Source organism: Chlamydotis macqueenii, chromosome 2 (assembly GCF_036417535.1).
Source record: "Chlamydotis macqueenii isolate bChlMac1 chromosome 2, bChlMac1.mat, whole genome shotgun sequence".
NCBI classification, from domain to species: Eukaryota; Metazoa; Chordata; class Aves; order Otidiformes; family Otididae; genus Chlamydotis; species Chlamydotis macqueenii.
In genome coordinates this window covers 25754369-25773627 of record NC_141557.1, presented here as the reverse complement: position 1 = coordinate 25773627, position 19259 = coordinate 25754369, and the positions used below count along the sequence as shown (strand labels likewise).

The window sequence follows — 19259 nt, the reverse complement described above, 5'->3', positions numbered from 1 at the left end:
GTTATCTCATTGTTTGAAATTGGCGTATATGATTCTAATACTGTGAAACACTGCATCGAGTGAGTGGTGGGAAAACAGCTTCTAGGAGATCCTGTCTGAAATCATTAAGCACAACAGAAAAACTCACCAAAAGTCACGTCAAAAACTGCAGCTTAAACCTGTGTGGCGGAAGTGTAGATCTGTTAACAGAAATGTTGTTTTGTCACTTGTATTAACGGGAATTTGTTTCTTTGCAGTCTTTAGCACAGTATTCATATTTTAAACTGATAAAGACAGATCCTTAAGATACCTGTCAGTGGCTCATGATTCTCTTCCCAATGAAGCAGCCTGCACAGTTACAACCATCCATTCTCCAACAGCTGTCCAGATTTTGAGTTTCTTTTCACTCTATGTTGGTTGAATTCACCATGTTCTCAACACCCCTATTTTTTACCTACTTAGGCCATGTTAATGCAAAAGCCCATGCTGCAGGGAGCCCAAGATGCTGCCAGCTGAGCCTGCTGAAATGGGAAACAGCACACATCAGCCCGAGGAGAGCAAGTTACGCTCAGGAAGAGGAAGGAAAGGGGCGACTGAATTCGTCACTCCCTAGCAACTGCTGTTTTGCTTGATTCCCATTTATCCTAATGATTTCCCTGCATACTGGGTCACAGGCTGACTGAGAGGGAGTTGTGCTCATGGAAATACATGCTTTTAAAAGTGAAAACCAGCCCCAAGAGCAGAGGCCTGTTGCAACTAGTAAAATTAAAGTGTCAAGAGGACTAGCAGCAAGCCCCGTTTGTACACACAGAGGGCCTTTAAACAATTCGGAGGACTTTCTAGTAAGGTTTCTGCATACAGTAAGGAATATTCCCACTGGAGACTTCAGGCTGCCGCTGAGATGCAATTTGAAGCAGCTACTGACAGGAGACTTTTAATCTCTGTTCATCTCCTGGGGAGATGCATAAGAGGAGCTGATGAACAGGACACATTTATTGACCACACAAGTGGGTGATCAGTCCCACAGATTCCAGGGAGGAAAATGATCCGTGTTCTGCAGTACTTTCATTCACACAGTTGTGTCAGAACTGAGCACTGTGCATGTCAGTGGCGCCTTAGTCTCTCTCCCCAGCCTTACACAGCTTCTCCAGCAATTCTGTTCCTATGCAGTACAGCCAGGGCTTGATGCAAACTTTATTTCATGTAGTTACTCCAGCTGTTTTCCTTTCCTTCTAGGTTTCTTTATTGTGCTGAATGCAAACTTTAAGCTATTTTAACTCTATTGTTTTAGCTAATTTATGCTAATAGTGTAGTTGCATTACTGCTGATGCATACCTGCTTATAATTAAATTCTCCAGAGATAATCCTTACAGGGAGGCACATCATTCCCAAAGACGATTAAGCTCACTTCACCAGAAGTTTACTCAACATTTTATGTTCCTGAAATTAGACAATATGAAGGCTTCCTGCCCTGTCTGCAGTTCATCTTACTTATTTTCAGCTACAATTCTTGAGAGGAGAGAGAGTTTTTTCAGTATTGTACATAGCATAAGCAAAATACTTGATTGCACAGTAAGTTGTGATGAGCTCAAAACCTGCAGGCCAAACTGAGTGTCTTCTCGGTGCTAATGAGGCTAGAAGTTGTAAGCTGGGTCCTATATGTTTTTTTCTGGTTTAATTTCCAAATTAGTCTACTTTTGTAGCGAAGATGTGAAAACAGAATTTGGATGTTACCAGTAGGCTGGTAGAAAGGAAGCATTCTCTGCCTAGCAGGACAAGCCGTGGAATAGAGCACAGAAAGCAAAGGAGAAACCAGAAGATGATAAAAGAGACAGCATTTACCCTTTGTAGTTTCCTTTCTAAACCATAAATGTTACTTTAATTGTGGGTCTTTTTCCTTCCCAAGCAGCAATAGTCCACCCCCCAGTCCTAGCAGTAACCTTTGCATACATTCTAGTGGATTACATAGACAGAGATGTAATTCTGTCTTTTCAGTCCTTGTAGAAATTTCCTGACTTGTGGATAATCTAATGTGAGAAAATAAACTCTTACCATTTTAAAGCATTTCAGTATTTTCTTTTTACAATGACAACAAAAATTTTATTTTGAAATACTTAGACAATGATTAAAACACTAGCACTTTTAAGAATTATTATGGTCCAATTAATAAATGCAGATATCTACCTGCAGTATGTTTTACTCACTTAACGAACAATGGGCTATATTTTATCATGGCAATTTTCCTTCTGTTAATTCAGCACACAGCCCTCAGCACATACCAGCTGCACTTTGGGCCTTTCCTTAATTAAATTAATTCCTTTTTCCATAATCAATTCATTGCAAGTGAGAATGAAAAACTTTCTTTGGAAACAGTTTTTAGTGCTTATTCCTTCTTGCAGCATTTGGAGTTGCCATCAGACTCTCAGCCACTCACCTTTGGAGTGGTGCTTTCTTCAGGTTACAGGAATCTTCTTCTTGGTATTTTCTTCATGCTTCCTTTTGGGGGTTCCTGCTGACTAAGCCTGTCTCACCTTTCTCCTTACCTGCTTTTGCTCTTGTCCTCATGGTCCTTTGTGAGTTCTCCCAAGCTCCTTCCCAATTCCAAAAACATGGCTATTGGAATTGCAGTTCTTTAGGGTTTTCAGAAAAGTACTTTATGACAGCAGTCTCTTAAAAGGCCTCAGATAAGAACAGCCTTTGCTTCTCATGGCATTTTTTTGTGATAGTAAATTATTGAGGTTAGTGACAGCCGATAGTTCTGTCTCATATAGAACTGAATGAACTGTAAGGGCCTAACAAACCGTGATCTTCCTGACAAGACAACTAAATTTAGGGATTCCTTGCATGGACTTCTGCACACATTTCAAAAGCACACAGCACAGTTCTGCTGATTACAGCACAGCATCAGCCAGCACAGCGCTCTCCATCATCAAGGAGCTTTCTGTCTTCAAGTGCAAGACAGAAGCCTCATTTTCCTTCTTTCACTCATTAATCCTGCTTAGCATTTGGAAAAAAGAAAGGAATTATTGCTGCTTTTGAACTTCTTCTACTATGAACATGGAGTTACTAAGTCTCTTGTGGACTTTTCAAAAAGGTGGTGATGAACTGGAGAGCTGAATAGACAATCACACCCTTAAGACAGTTGTAGGCAGACTTCAAATGTTCCGAGCAAATGTTTTACAGCAAGGGGCTAAGATAGTTGCAGTAATGCAAATGTATTGTAAATTCTAGGTATGAATATCTGCCAATGCATCTAAGCAAGTAACTTAACTCATTAAATAGTTTCTTTTGGAACACTGGACATGCTTTATTTAATTTTTTCACAATTTATTTAAACATCTCACATATACAAAATACATTTTTCTTTTTTTTGAGAAATTATGATTTTTTTTTTTTTTACCCATTGTAGAAGATGGAAATGAGATTTGAAAGCAGGAGCACCTGATTTTGGAGGAAGAGGACAAAGATGAGGAAAAATGATCCACATGCTTAAGCTGCGGGTGAGACAGGACATTCCAAGTTTTGAGACAGACTTCGAAGAAACAGAGAAGTGATACTGTAAATGCTACTAGCACCATCAAAGTTCAAGTATTGGAAAGATACTCTGTAATAATGCAATTAGCACCACTGTATTCTGAGTGGAACTGGAAGTACCTCAGATCACATGGAGAAGTACCTACAAAAGATGTGGATCACACTTGATTTAGTGTATGAGGTAGTTTAAACCTTTGGAAGTTGTGGTTTTAAACTTCCTCTGTGGAAGATATTCAAAGGCCACAAGTGGTGCAAACTTTCATGATTTTTTATTTTGCTTTTTTTTTTCTTTACAAAGGTTGACATTTCCCAAAACAAGGTGTTAAATCTTGAAAGACTTCCAAGTCCTTTTGGGGCTGTATTAAATTTCATTGCACAATGCTCCAATCAATTCTTCTCCTTCTCTTTCGCCCAGAGTTTAAGCAAGTAGATGAACAGAAGAAATGGAAGGAGTCAGCTTTCATTATAAAAAGAAATGACAAGAGAATAATTTGGGAGAGGCTTTAAGTTAATTTTAGTTCATTCATTTGAAACAGACTGGGCCAATGTCCAAACCGAATTCTTGGTCAGCGCCGCCAATATCCAAAGGTGCAATGTCAAGGATGGGCAAGCGAGATGGCTTATTTGTTCTGTATTCAATGATCGTTTTGCCCCATTGATTGTTCTTTCTCTGCAAGAGAAAATTCATTACAATTTTTATTGCATTGTTCATAGTATTGAGAATTTTTTTCACCTGAATGGGTGATTTCTGAAAGAATTCCATATTAATGTTGCTGCCATTGTTTACAAATCAGATACCCATATCCAACTATTTATGTCTCTGATACAGAGAAAATATTTAATCTTCTGAAGTCATATGTGTGATGTTCTACATTAACTGCCATATTATTGACACTGATGTTAAATCCTCAGAGAACCCTGACTTAAAAGATCTTGTCCCTCCTACAGCTTCTGCACAATTCTCTCATGTCTTCAGTTTACACAGAATTTGTGTCTGGTCCCTCTGAAAAACTTTATTATTTTTGCCACACTGCACAGTACAAGATAGGCTTTGTTTGTACCCCAGTCCTTTCCACTTGTTAAAGATCTGGCATAATTGGTTTTGTAGGCTATTTATCTTCACTAGTCTGACTGATAATCTAATCCTGAATCAAAGCACAATTCCGTTCCTAATCACGTGCTTAACCATGGGCAATCATTGTGCCTGTGGTTTTTGCATTACTTACAGAGCAGCCGTCCTCAAGAACACTGAAAGTGAATCTGCTGTTGCCTTCGGCTCGTAGTTCAACATCATTGGATCCCTGCAGTATAACAGCCTTTTTAAGGTTGCCAGTTTCCTCATCCATGTAGGCAATGCTGTTCTTGCAGTGGTAGGTGATGTTCTGGGAGGCATGGTTGGCCAGCAGACGCATGAAAGCAAGCTGGGTGGCCATATCCTTTGAGGTCACTCCTTCATCATTGTATTCAAACTGAAAAACAGAAAGGAATCCAGTCAATTGTGTTGTTGGGATAAAGGTGGATGTTTGTAATGGAAACACATGATATTTGCTCTAGGAACATTAAAAAAAATCACGTTAAGTCTGCAATCACTTCTCTATTGCATCAAATAAAACCAGTAGGAGGTAGGTTGAAAATCAGAAATTAGTCGATGTAGTTAAATTCTAGAACTCTGTTCCAAGATAGAGTGCTAACAGTTTATGTGGATTCAAAGACAAGATCTGACAATTTCAAGGAAGAGAAATCTGTTGTTTCCATAGATACACAGAGGCAATGTCTCAAGAAAACTCTGAATTTTTTTTTGAGTCTAACAGAATAGTGTCTATGGATATTACAAATGTTTACTTCATTCTTACATTCTTTTACAGCATCTACTTTTAGCCACTGTAAGAAGTAGGATGCTAGACTACCCTAGACTCTTGTTCTGACCCAGTGTGATCAATTTTATGTTCTTATCTCAAAGATCTTGAACATTGTGATTTCATCATAAGATCAACTCAATTTCATTTAAAAATTGTGTATTTAGATCTCCTTAGCTGTACCAAAGTGATTTATTTATAATCCACTGGTACAGTGTCTAGTGTGCAAGTAGACATATTTCTTGTTTTTACTCACACTGGCAATTCTGAATGTTATGGTGGCATACACTTAGGATCTATCTTTCCAAGAACAGTGTCATATGTAAAAAATCTCAATTAAAAGAATAAGCAAAAATGTTTTTTTTACTTTTTCAGACAGTTTCTGAACTGCCTTTATACTAATGTACTATATTCTAGTCCAGGCTTCCCTTAGCAATAGCCGTAAGTCATGCTGAATTGACGATTTGCAGACACGAAGAAAAATTAGAACAATACTGAAAAATCATTTTGGCAAATTGTGATCCAAACCAGAACTGGACCTTTGTTCCCTTAAGATAAAGGGTAGTTCCCTTTTTCATATTTCTCCTCTAAGACAGTTTAATTTATGTGTTTGCTTGCTGAGAGTCAGTGAATTGGAAATTCTTCAGACAGCACTGTAGGAAACAATCATGCTCCCATACATCACTTACCTGGCTGCCACCATTGATAGTTTCACCAAACCATACGTGCTTCCTGTCCTTGGGGTTCTTGTTGACATACCAGTTCTTGGCAGGAATGTTGTCAGGGTTGGCATGGATGCAAGTCTCACCAGTAGAAAAGTCACAGTATGCTCTAATGGCATCTGCAGAGCAGCCTTGGTTAGGATCAATCCAGTAGAAGCCTGCCGTGGAGGAAAGAAATGTGAACAATAGTTCACTCAGTCCAGCATTTGGATTCAGTTTATATTCACTTGTTTGATATAGGAACTCAGAGAGAGGTCATAAATATCACAACTAGGTACAATATTAAAGTGATAACTGGGATAAATATGTATTTTGGATTGTTAATGGATAAAAAATTGTCTTTGAAAGGTAGACTCAAATATTTTTGTATTATTTTGAAAAATTATTGCAATAACCATGCAGCAATGGCTATAAAGTGCTTTTCAGAATGTTCTTGTATCTATTTTCCGTGAAGGGAGAGAGAACTTCATTAGTCATTTAGTATTTTCATTGAGTGGCCAAGGATACTATTTATCAAAGAAAGCTAATAAGCTGGAAGTACTCCTTGATCTAGAAAGGGCAGATCTCTGGCACTAACATACCGCTGCTCCACTCTGGGTGGCTAAGTCTTAGGTCACGGCAGGTGCGAGCTGGGTTCTTTCTGGAGCCTTCTGGGGTCAGCAGGGTCTCAATTTGGTTGTTCAACGTTTTCAGAGTGGCATCAACTTCATAATCCTTGGGTCTGAGAGAAGGCTGATCAGCCCGGTAGTATTCTGCATCATAGCCAACTTCGTATCCACCACCATTGGGACCAGGGGGACCAGGAGGACCAGGAGGACCAGGAGGACCCTGAAGTTTTTCAAAAGCAAAAGGCAAGAAGGATTCTATTAGACATATGGTTCTCTCAATTAAATGCTTCCACACATGCATAGTCCTACTTAACTCCCAGCACCCTGAGCTCTAATGTGAGGCAGCGCATATGGACCTGCCCTGTGGTGACCACTATGAGCTCAAGCAGTAGAAGATGCACAGTGCAGGACCACCACATCTTTGTGTATTTGCTGTCTGGCCATGAGGAATGAACAAGGGCTTCGGGTTTAGGCCTATTAGGGAAATGCTTAATGTTAAATAACAACAGACATTTGGACTTTTTTTTTTTAAATAAATAAAATCACATCTTTTCCTAAACTGATAGGCTTTTGAAGTAATTTTCTTGTGACATAAATGTGACATAAATGTCTTAAATCAACAAAAAGCAAGTTATACTCACAGCAGGGCCTTGGCTACCATGAGAGCCACGCACACCAGCAGGGCCAATAGGTCCAGGGAGACCATTGCGACCATCTTTACCAGGAGGACCAGAAGGACCAGGGGGACCCTAAAAGAAAACTTAAACAGTTTAATGACAGTAGAAAATACTACAATAGATATTCATATAAATGAGAGGGTACATATATATTGCACAAAAAGAATGGGAGAGTTTTTTTGAATATGCTCTTAAATTTACATACCCTTGGGCCAGCAGGGCCGTTGTTACCAGGAGGACCTTGATCACCATGTTGGCCCTATTGGGAAAGATACATGCATAGTCAGTAAAAAAACACAGTGGCACACGTTTCTATTAGCACGATTCAAGAAGGAGCTAAAGTCAGCATGTGTATTTGGGCTCAGACAATGGGAATCTAGGGCTAATGGCATTTGTTAGTGGAGCTGGGGTATAAAAGGCCTGTTTGGGGGAGGTAGGAGAGAGACTATAAAGAAGTATTTAAGGGGATAACCTATAGCATTTTATATAGTTTCTTCAGATTTTCAGAGAAGGTTTTAAAAGTCAGAATTCCTAAAGGGGATACTAGAATTTAAAGGGAAGAAGATCTATAAATTACTTCTGCTTCTCTGTGATACAAAGTCTTTACAATTTCTGTCCAAAATAAGAATTACTATTTAAAAAAAGGCAGAGCTTTTTGAAATCTGTGCTAGCCAAATGCAGTCGAGTTTCAGGGCAACCAATGGTATTCACAGTTCTAAAGCCAGCTATCAGTGGCACTATCAAAATTTGCCATTTTATGTGAAGAGCATTGAGCATTAAAGAGGATCTTATGGCCTTTGAAAGATGATGCAGAGTGGAGTAAGTGGTATCAACCGGTTGGGTTACTCTTTATATTCAAAATATTGAAGATCATTTACTTACAGCAAGACCAGGAAGACCCTGCAATCCATTGTGTCCCTTCAAGCCAGGCAGACCTCTAGGTCCCTTATCACCAGGTGCACCTTTCTCACCACGTGGACCTTGTGGGCCCTAGGAAGGTATATAGGTGTCAGAGGAACAAAACAGAAGGCTTCCAGTATATACTATTGTCAAAGTAAGAATTAAGCATGAGGAATCTACACTATGACATAGGTTGCCCCTGATATATATATATACACATCCTATTAACACACTCAGGAAGAGTATCAATCTCAAAAGCTTCAGGATCAGTCCCATAAGAATGCTGATTAACTTTCTAGGTCTACAAATATTTACAGCTCCTTAAGCACTACTTTTTGGGCCTATATCTTGAGCAGAGTCATGAGTCCTTATTAATAAAGCATGTTTTCTCTTCTTGCATCAGTGTGGTAATGTATTTAGAAATCAGACTTACAGCAAGACCTCTTGGACCAAAAGCACCAGCAGGACCGACAGCGCCAGCAGGACCCTGAAACAGGAATAGAAAATGTATGTCACTGCTGTATATTATACCTAAAATGATTCCATGCTCAACACATCTCTGCAGAAAGCAATTATCCACATATTATATGGGTTTGACGTATAATGTAAATATACAATGGACAAATCTTAGTCTTGTGTTGATAAAAAAGAATAAGGTCTCATGGACTTACAGGATCACCACGGTTTCCAGGCTTTCCAGAAGGACCAACTTGGCCATGAGGACCAGGAGCACCCAGAGCACCACTGGGACCAGGGTTACCAGGAGCACCACGCTCGCCCTGGGAACAAAGTAATGCAAAGGGAGAGACTGTGTTACTACTGACTTACACTTATTGGAATATTTCTTCCATGATTATGAAATAAAATAAAAGAACAAGTTACCTTGAAACCAGGAGCACCATCACGGCCTGGAGGACCATCGTTTCCAGGATTGCCCTGTTGCCAAGAAAAAGCATTAAATTCCACCAACCTTGATCTCACACAGAACTGTGAATCAGTCTAATTGCTCCCAATGAGAGCAAGAAAACATTGAGATGGGATAGCATAAATCTTGAAGATCTAGACTTTTCCTTATAAATGCCACTCTCAAATCCCTTAAATATACTAATACGGTAAGAAAAATAACATGGTCTTCAAATATTTTAGGTTTCACAAGTTCAGTATAGAATAAAATTACTGAGTTTTGCTATTTCTCTAAATTAAAAGGTCAAGACAATAGCTGTCTTCACCTAGCTTGTACTCTTGTAAAACTGAAACTTACTTTTTAGGTGAAAAATGTCTGTGGTGAGAAAAGTACTTCAACAGTAGTCATAGTTAAATTACTTTGTTATGTTACTTCACAAGCTTAAATGGCTTCCTTTGTGAATGTTAATTTCACTTCAGCTGTTTCATTGTGTACACTAGCAAACCTTTTCCTTCAGAAAATTCCCACAGAACTGAAAGCTTATTTCTTTTTAGTACTTATAAAATAAAAATACTATTCTCTGATCTCTTGGAAATCCTGTGAGTCTCAGGACTCATAGGAGTCCTGTATTAACAATGCTTCAGGTTATCAAATAAGCTTCCCCGATAAGGCCCAGAGAAAGCTTTATATAGTTATCCTTACAGGAGACAGATAACGTAAATACTTTTAACTGTTCTTACAATGTAAGTAATATATAGCCACTGTATGGACACCCTTCTTCAAGGTGAACTACTAACTTGGATGGTTAAATTGGCTGGATAAGTTTATTTGCTGCTCTATGAAGAACTGTGAGCAGGGCACTGTCCTCCAAGTAATCATCCATAAAGCAGCGCATTAGAGGGAGCAATTTGTTCCACTCGTGTTCCCACGTTCCCCCTTCTGCACAGGACTGAGGTCCTCCATTGCATCTTAACCTGCACTGATCTCCACAGTTCAGCAGTACCTGCCACACAGGCAAGAGTTTGTTCCATCATGTTTTTAGCCTACAAACATACTTTACAGTTTACGGGGAGGGAATGCACATTGGGAAACACTATGCAGCTCAGCCACAGCGTGGAAGTGTATCTGTTCTACTACACTTCTGTCTACTCCAAAATAGTCCTGAGTGTTGCACAAGTCCAATAACTGAATCCCAACATTTTGTGTAATGTGCTTCATATGCCTTCTGGGTGGGTCTTACGTTAAAAAAACACTTTGTCTTTAATACCACAAATCACTACATCTCTTAAGTAAAAGTGACTGCAATTTTTATACTTCCCTGAAAGATATGTACATTGCATGTAACATAATGCTTAAGAAAATTTGCTGATAACAAGCTTTCCTGATGTATTCTTCTCTATGGACAAAACCTTACCCCTGGGGGTGTACTATTTTTCTCAGCTCCAGCAATGAAGTAATCTTTTTCCCACTCCATCTTTCTTGGCAATTAAGTAAAATGTTGAAGATTTTGATAGTGACTCCAGGATGTATTTCAGACACAACTTGTGCCTTGAGGAATATGTCACCTAGTTGGGAACGGGTATCCACATCTATTAGAATCCTGCTATAATTTTCCTTGAAGACACCAGAAGGTCCAAGTTTACTTGCAGAACAACCTCCAGTTACATTCATCTTTTCTGTGTATTTGTCTTTAGCTTAGAATAAAAGAAAAGCAGTCCTGAAGAGGCAATAAGACATAGCTTACATCACGACCAGCTTCACCAGGAGCACCATTTGGACCAGGAGAACCCACAGGACCAGAGGGACCACGTGCACCAGGAGGACCAGAAACACCCAGAGGACCAGGTTCACCCTAATACAGGAACAGTGGTAACAAAATGTGACATTATAATACAACACAAACCAGTCTTACAGAACTTTTAGTCTATATCTAAAAGAAACTTTTCTCTTCAATAAATTCTGGAAGTGAAACAGACCAGGACACAAGAAACATACCTAACTATACCAAATATTATCTTCATTCTAAATTTTCTACCTCTTCTATCAGAAACCTCTGATAGAAAATATGCTTGCCTGCAGACACAAGTCTTGTTTGTCTGCAGCAAACAATAATTTCTTCCACTGCTCTAAGTCTGTTAGGTCCATATCCTTTGTTTCCAGCAGCAATGGAAACAGCAGAATCTACATCTCCTTTGCCCTGGTTTCCCTTAAGAGGAGACCTCAACTTTTTTCTTTACACCTATCTGTTTAAAGTAGTTAACTAGTCATATACTCACTGTTGCTCCAGAGATGCCTGGAAGACCACGTTCTCCCCGAGATCCAGGCAGACCAAGGATACCAGGAGCACCAAGGATACCCTGAGGGCCTGGGGTACCAGGAGGACCCTAGGACATGAAGAGAATATTTATATCAACAGAGAAAAATCAATTTTTATGGCCCTCCACATTTCTCATTTGTTTTGCTCTACAACTGTACCAGCTACTCAATGGATCTCAATGTGTGTCAGGGCTAGTTCCTGCATGGAAGAAGTTGTAACCAGACCATAAGGCTTCAAACTCCAAAGCTAAAGGTCTACAAGATCGTAATGCCAGTTATACTCCCCTCACAACTTTTTCCAGTGAAAATGCTGTTTCTGAACAACACTATACACATGCTTTTCCCCTTGACATTCAGTAACAGTGGGTGATGCATGAAAACTAGGGTATTCAGTACAGAGAAGAAGACTGTGTGAGGGGATTCCATAGCGAAGAGACCGATCATCTGAGACTGATCCTGAAACAGCCTTAGAAGATCTCTGGTGGTATCTGACATCTCCAAACAACCCTTAGAGCTCTCTACTGACCATCTGAAAGGTAAAGGTTGTTCAGTTTAGTGATTTTTCCATTTTCTTGAAATGTGTGGTGCGTATGTGGTGCTAAACTTGGCAAAAAAAATAATTCTGACAGATTACCCTAAATTATTATCCTAACTTAGTCAGGCCTACTAGTTCAATTATGTTTTTCATAACTGAAATTAGATTAGAACATAAAACTTTAAAAAAATTACTGCTTTATACTGGACATTAAATGGCAACTTTTCAATTGTCACTTTCAAAATTTGAACATATATGTCTGACAATAACACAAGATTTCATTCTCAGCTGCAACTTCTGCAGATCACAGAATAAATTTCTGTAATTTTTTATTGAGAAACAACAGAGTGGCAATTCACAAAACTGCACACTTCTGTAAGACAGAAATGTGTCTGACTTTAAAAATTCCAGTAATTCTGGATGTGCAAGCTTAAAGACACTCAAAAGTGCTTTATTTATTTGCATAATTCTAAGCCACTCTGGAATTAGACAACTTTAACCTTGTGTTCACCACAAATTAGAGTTTCTGATGCAGAAATTAATTGAGATTGTTCTAAATGGATGTTCACATGTTCCCCATTTTTCCATCCATGATGCTCAATTTCAGAGTAGGATACTCTGCTTCCCTTTCTCAGGCTAAGTAGCAGTTTCTTCTGCAGTTAGCCTTGTTGCTTTCACTTGGGCTACTTGCAGAGAAAGATGCAACTTACCACAAGAAAAAAAGAGAGAAAAACCTGACCCAAAGATTCGGTTCACTTTTTATGGCATACTTGTCAAATATATCTATAAACAATTTCTTGAGTCTCAGTGGAGCTTCTACTTAAAAGCTTTGCTAAATTTGTGGATAAAAAGAGAAAAGCCCTTCAACAAATACCAGAAGTATCTTAGAAGCCATAACATTTACTTGAAGAGAAACATTTTTAATGAGATTTGATACTCAATAACTTACAGCAGCACCAGCCTCTCCGGATGGACCTTTCTCACCAGCAAAACCAGGTGGGCCAGCAATACCTTGTTCACCAGTACGGCCAACTGGACCAACATCACCACGTAGACCTCTAGCACCATCTTTTCCAGCTGGGCCAGGAGGACCAGGAGGACCAGTGATACCCTAGGATTGAGAATGAATATTACATACCATTACATATCATTACAATACAGACCCATTAACTGGGAGAGCAGGGAGAAGTTTCATTTTATGTCCAGGTACAAAAATTGTGCTTTGCAATAAACAGGTTATCAGCTGTTCTGAAGCAGCAACTTCTACAGCTTTTGTTAGCAGTGGATAGCTGGAATCAGTACAATTATTGAGCTGAGGGATTTTATTTATTTTTACTCAGTGCAGGTGAAAGTGGCAAAATATGGCAACAAAATACTTATTTGGTTTGGAAAAAAATTAATTGCAACTATAAAAACTATGAGAAGAAAACTCTTCCAATTGAACAGGATTATTTGCTTTGGATAGTGAGATTTACAATATATTTAAATGTAGGTTGTCTAAGGAAAGAAGTGCCTTTTGGTAAAGACTCGAAACACGAGTCTTGAAAAGAAAATTCTTGAAAAGAAAATTACAAATGTCAATTTGAAATGAGAATTTTTGGCTGAAAAATAAAGAAGCAAGGATTCACATTCTTAAACACTACAAGAGATTTCCCTACTTGACACAGGGGCTGGAACTGCAGAGACTTTAGAAAGTGTGGACAGAAGATAGCCTTAACATTCTTTTTTCATATAGGACATGATCTTCTTATTCCACTCAAAATCAATGGCTATGCCATTACTCACAGTGAACAAAAGCAAGACACAGCTTTTTACAAATGGTTAGGTGCCTCAAGGTGCAGAGGGATGCTTGATGGATTTTAAAACAACCCAAACAACTAAATGCATAACTGCCACTCTGGGAGTTCGAACAGTTAAGAGGCTTTTTCATATCTCATCCAGTTCTATGGCTGAGGATCTGAGTTGATTCCAGAGCAGTTAGTTAGAATTTGTGTCCATGTAACAAAAATCAGGATTATCCCTAACCAATGTAACTTCTGACTTATATCCCATTAGAACTTCTTCATTAGTTACTTACAGCAGGGCCAGGAGGACCAACTCTTCCAGCAGCACCAGGGAAACCAGTCATGCCCTAAAAATAAAAATGAAAAGGAAGATTTCGTTTAAAGGAAACAATGACTTCATGAAAAGCAACAATGTCAATGCCAAAAGCCTGAAGACTTACAGGAGGACCAGCATCACCACGAGGGCCAGCAGGACCAGCAGCACCAGCAGGACCCTATGTATGAAGGAGTGAAAAAGACAGATGAATCAAGCAAAGACTGTTAATGTTCCCTATGTAGAATAAGGGCTCAGTCTCACTCTCATGAAAGTTATGGGCAATTTTGCTTTTTACTTTAATAGGAGGAGGACTGGGCCCAAAACCACAACTCTTATCCTGAAACTAGGGTAGTAAATTCTCACAAACATTTTAAATCAGTATCGTAAGGACTGAGAAGAATTGCATAAGGTATTTATGATTCAAATGAATTTGCCTTGCAAATGTTGTGTGCATCTAAGCAAACCTGGAAGTCAAAACGTCAAAGATACAGTACGGCAAAGAATAGCAACTCCTCTGTTTGCACTGTATGACTAATTTCAGAGCAGTAGTGCAAGGGCCTCATATTGCTCTATTGGAAACATACAGTAAGGACCCCAAGCCATGTTATCTTGCAAGACTACACAGTATTTGAAATACCAGAGCCTGACTTTCTGCATCGTTTCAACCTGTTCCCCAATAATGGGCTGAATGCATGTCAAATGTATATATATCTTCGGGCTATAAAGATGTTTGCACATGAAAAGCCTGTGTGCAAGTGGGTGCACAAATGAATTTGCACATATGCTTCTGGATGACAGGGTCTGAAAGTCAGACTGCGACAGCACATCCTGTCTTTGAGAGGAAGATACCATCATCCTCAGCTCAGAACTTACCCACAATCACCCCCTGTATGGTCCAAGATAGACTGACTTTGCAGATCTTCAGGGCAAGTTGAAAATTATTTTTTTTTCTCTTCATTTCAGTTCCAGACTCACGATCTGAGCCCACATAAATAGATTGACAAAGTTTATATAATGTATGAAAATCAGTATGGTGACTTTCCTCACAACCTAGCTTGAAGTTCTGTTTCTTTTTTTAATTACCTCTTCAAAATTCAAGGCCTTCAGGCTAGTGTATTGCTTGCACAGCACAGTTAAGAACCATGCATTTAACAAAGACCCAGTTCACTTACTGGTGGTCCAGAAGCACCAACTGGGCCAATAGCACCCGTTGGCCCAACTTCACCCTTAGGTCCTTTAGGTCCACGCTCGCCTTTAGCACCAGGCTGACCAGCTGCACCCTATGGGCAGAAAAACAGAACAAGGAGTTGGAGAAGCATGCTAGGGGAGTAGAGGAATGGCATGGCATCAATAAGAGGAAAGCGCAAACAGTACTCACAGGAGGTCCAGCAAATCCACTAGGACCTACAGGACCAGGTTCACCACGTTCACCCTAAAGAGAGGACAAAGAAAAGAGGACTGGTTGGAATGGGCTTTAAAAGGGCATTTTTCTGAACATCATGTGTTTGACACAGGAGTAGTTGTAGGAATTTCTACTTACAGGGATACCACGAGCACCAGCAGGACCAGCGGGACCAGCAGGACCTCCTTCACCCTAAAACAGATGGCAGAAAACATTATGATATTGTCAGGGAAGGCCTTACTGCAATCCGAACAGGGCTGATCTTGTGGTACAGATGCACATAGCAAGTTACCTTGTGTCTCTAATGGAGAGGATGTTACTGACAATGCTTCTGTTCTGACCTGCCCTGTATTAATAATTTCTAATGATAATCAGACAGGATAAAGAATAATTCTGAGATAATGCATGATTGTTCATCACCATATCAAAACCTCTTCTCACTGTGTGAGAAGGATTATGGAGATTAGCCTCAACTAGGAAGAATTCAGAACAAAGCCTAAAGCAGAATCTTCTCCCCATATAACCCACTGCCATGTAGATGTGCATCCCTTCCCTGCCATTTTAGGAAAAGGTTTGGGGTGCTATGGCAAACTTCATTGAATTGTTCTACAGTTTCCATAATGCTTGCTCCCAAATCTGAAAAACTTGCAGAATTCATGCACACTAGAAAGATGGAACTGGTTTTTATGAAACTCCTCCTCTTAAATATTCATGCATGGGTAAATTGCATAAACAAACAAGACACTTTTTAATTCAAAGAGTGGACTTACCCGATCACCAGCACCACCAGCAGGGCCAGGAGCACCAATAGCACCAGGGAGACCCTACAAGTCAAGAGACAGGACACTATTTCTAACAAAATGTAAGCAGGAGTGACTATCTTTAATGTTTTTTCTCTTTCTTTTTCTCCAGGTATGTGACTTTCTTCTAGCTATTCTCAATATAAACCAAAATATATTCTGTTATTTTCCTTCCAAAGTATGAATTCTAAGACAGACAGAAAATTAATGCTAATTTTCTGTGGCTTTGCAGGCTGCCTTTAGAATTAGCTGTCTGGGCTGAGCCCATAAAGTCAAACAGGATAGCGTCACACTGAACAACTGTCTGTAAAACACAAGGTTTTCTGCTCCTGTCATTTCTCTGCTTGTGTGCATGAGAAGTTATATATTTTATATACATATATTATTTTTTTCTCTCTCTTCCCCCAAATTCAAGCATCCCTGGACAAGGGACAACAAAATCATACTGATTTGTATCAAAAGTGAGCAGATATAAGAGAAAATGCAAATGAAAATCCTGAACATCCTTTTTATTCACTTATGTTCTGAAGTGTAGCAAGGTAAACTCAAGTAGAACCAAAAGATACTTACACGAGCACCATCTCTTCCTGTTGCGCCAGTATCACCTCTCAGGCCTGGGGGACCCTAGAATACACACAGCAGAGAAAAGCATTATATTGGTAACAAACACAATAGTTTGTATGAAAGAAGTCTTGAACCGTTTGCTAAGTATCCATGTACTACTTGGATATTGTATGAGATGCTTATCATGCTAGTTTGTTTGGGGATTGGACTCCGATTATTATTTCATCTTACTGCTGAGTATGAACTGACTTGCAAAGCAAGAATTTGCAGACAAAGGGGACTGACATGCCTTTCAGAATTATAAGCCTGCCTCTTTCATGGGGAACCTGTTTAGTTTCCCTCAAGTGGCAAGAATTTTGCATGGAATTAAAAATACAAAACAAAGTTCATGTAGATTCCAAATGCTGAATGTAAATCCCCACTCAAAATCCCCTTTCTTTTAGTCAAGAAATAAGCATATTTAAAAATTCTTTTGGGTATTCATGTTATACTTTCTATTTGAGGCAGGAAAAGAACTGTTAAAAACAATGATATCATATGACTGGTCACATAAAATGCCATATATTTTGTATAACAAAAAGTTATATCCTGGCCATCACTAGTGTCAAGAAATCAGACCAGCACTCTGTTCTATCTCTTCATTCTAATACATCCTACTCTTATGCATTAATCTGCATGTCAGTACATAGTGTTTTATGAAATATTGTTTTTACAGAACATTGGTCTGTGAGACCAACAAAACCTCTACTTTTTTACTACTAATGACTCATCATGTAATACAGTTTCACAGTAAATAAAAGTCACATTGGGATAACCTGCAGGTTTTTTTAAATTAATGAAATTCATGCATCTCCCAAACCTGTGCATGCCATAACAAAGCAGGTCAGACCGTCCACCTTACCTTTTCACCCTTGCCTCCTGGAATACCAGCAGCACCTCTTTCTCCTGGGATTCCACCAGGGCCAGCAGGACCAGGACCACCAGCAGCACCAACATTGCCAGGTTCACCCTAGCAGCAACAGCATATTATGTAAGACAGATCAAATCGTTCACACAATTTGGAACAAAATTTTGTCATTACTCCTTTGCCCATCGTCCCGCTGCTTGTAAGTAGTGTGAGTAGAGTATTTAATCTTAAACTATGTACTTAGTTTACTTTTTCAACTACTGAAGATGCCAGATGCGAACTCCCTCTGATACTGTGGGCTCCTGAGGTTTTAGGGTGTCCCATATTCCAGACTAAACTTTGGTGGAAAGGCTACCCACAAAAATTCTGAAAACTAAGACCCATATTCAATTAGCGTCAAGCCAACATTATTTTGGTAGAGGATGGCTCATTATTATGCTAATGTTTTGGGGAAAAAATTCTTTAGTACTAGACTCAAGAACTTCCTGTGTACAAGTAGAGGTGGCTATAAATAGAAGTCTGCATGAATTTTAGCAAAAATGTCGGACCCTATCTTAATGCAGAATAATAGCATATCCAGCTGACAAGCTGTACTCAAACTGATTCCAAACTGGAGTTCCCCTCCTGCTGTCTATAGTGCTAAACATAAGACCTTTAATATTGGTGTGGACTAGCTGGGGTGGAGCTCTACTATTTGAAGAAATGATGCAGTGGCTATGGTGTATAGGTAGCTACCTGTTACCAATAATCACTTGTGTTCTTAGAAAAGAAAGTTTTGGATTGCCTTCATCACGAACTCAACAGTGAGGCAATAGCAGCTGGAACAGTAAGGCGATGGCAGGTGGAAAAGGCATACCTTGTTACCATCAGGGCCTGGTGGGCCAGATGGACCACGGCTTCCAATGGGACCAGCAGGACCGACAGCACCGCTTTCACCAGGAGGACCACGCTCACCCTGCAGGGGACAGTCTAATTTGAGTTTTTCCTTGAATTTTTCCATAGCTCAGAGGTTTAAAAGCACTGACTAGTAGCAATGACAATGTGATGCATTTTTACCTGAACAAACCATTAAGAAATATATTAGAATAGTGCAGATATTAACTAAACTGGTCATAAGAATTGGCTCTGGCTTCTGATACAAATACAGCAAAGTGAAGTATTAAAGTCTTACATTTTACATTATGATAACACCTGGCAATTTAAGTAGAAGTACTTCTTGAACATGGATTTTGGCTGCTGTGCTCATTCAGATAACAGTGTCTTGCATTTTATTGTCAAATGGAGCTTCTGATGCAAATTTGAGGGCAGATAACAGACTCTAGTGAAATTAGAGCCATAAGAATTGGCAAACAATTATTTTTACAGTGACTAATGCCTGGTGAATATTGAAGAATAAAGGTGATAGCTAAAGCCTACTAATGTGACCTGTACATTATAACAGGTATAAGGATAAAT

The 19259-nt window shown here is 39.3% G+C and overlaps 1 protein-coding gene across 1 annotated transcript in view; it reads right to left on the bottom strand.

Annotated features, from left to right (window-relative positions):
• Nucleotides 1-3760: 3760 nt before the first annotated feature.
• COL1A2 (collagen type I alpha 2 chain) overlaps nucleotides 3761-19259 on the bottom strand; it is a 39557-nt gene continuing 24058 nt past the window's right edge. Inside the window, exons 31-52 of the mRNA XM_086742341.1 lie at nucleotides 18661-18759; nucleotides 17799-17906; nucleotides 16904-16957; nucleotides 16304-16357; nucleotides 15672-15725; nucleotides 15510-15563; nucleotides 15304-15411; nucleotides 14256-14309; nucleotides 14109-14162; nucleotides 12981-13142; nucleotides 11457-11564; nucleotides 10925-11032; nucleotides 9159-9212; nucleotides 8948-9055; nucleotides 8710-8763; nucleotides 8259-8366; nucleotides 7582-7635; nucleotides 7341-7448; nucleotides 6673-6919; nucleotides 6059-6249; nucleotides 4740-4982; nucleotides 3761-4183 (exon numbers count right to left, since the gene is read on the bottom strand). Coding sequence (XP_086598467.1) covers nucleotides 4037-4183; nucleotides 4740-4982; nucleotides 6059-6249; nucleotides 6673-6919; nucleotides 7341-7448; nucleotides 7582-7635; nucleotides 8259-8366; nucleotides 8710-8763; nucleotides 8948-9055; nucleotides 9159-9212; nucleotides 10925-11032; nucleotides 11457-11564; nucleotides 12981-13142; nucleotides 14109-14162; nucleotides 14256-14309; nucleotides 15304-15411; nucleotides 15510-15563; nucleotides 15672-15725; nucleotides 16304-16357; nucleotides 16904-16957; nucleotides 17799-17906; nucleotides 18661-18759 — 2331 coding nt within the window. The 3' untranslated portion in view covers nucleotides 3761-4036. The remainder of the gene's footprint in view (nucleotides 4184-4739; nucleotides 4983-6058; nucleotides 6250-6672; nucleotides 6920-7340; nucleotides 7449-7581; nucleotides 7636-8258; nucleotides 8367-8709; nucleotides 8764-8947; nucleotides 9056-9158; nucleotides 9213-10924; nucleotides 11033-11456; nucleotides 11565-12980; nucleotides 13143-14108; nucleotides 14163-14255; nucleotides 14310-15303; nucleotides 15412-15509; nucleotides 15564-15671; nucleotides 15726-16303; nucleotides 16358-16903; nucleotides 16958-17798; nucleotides 17907-18660; nucleotides 18760-19259) is intronic.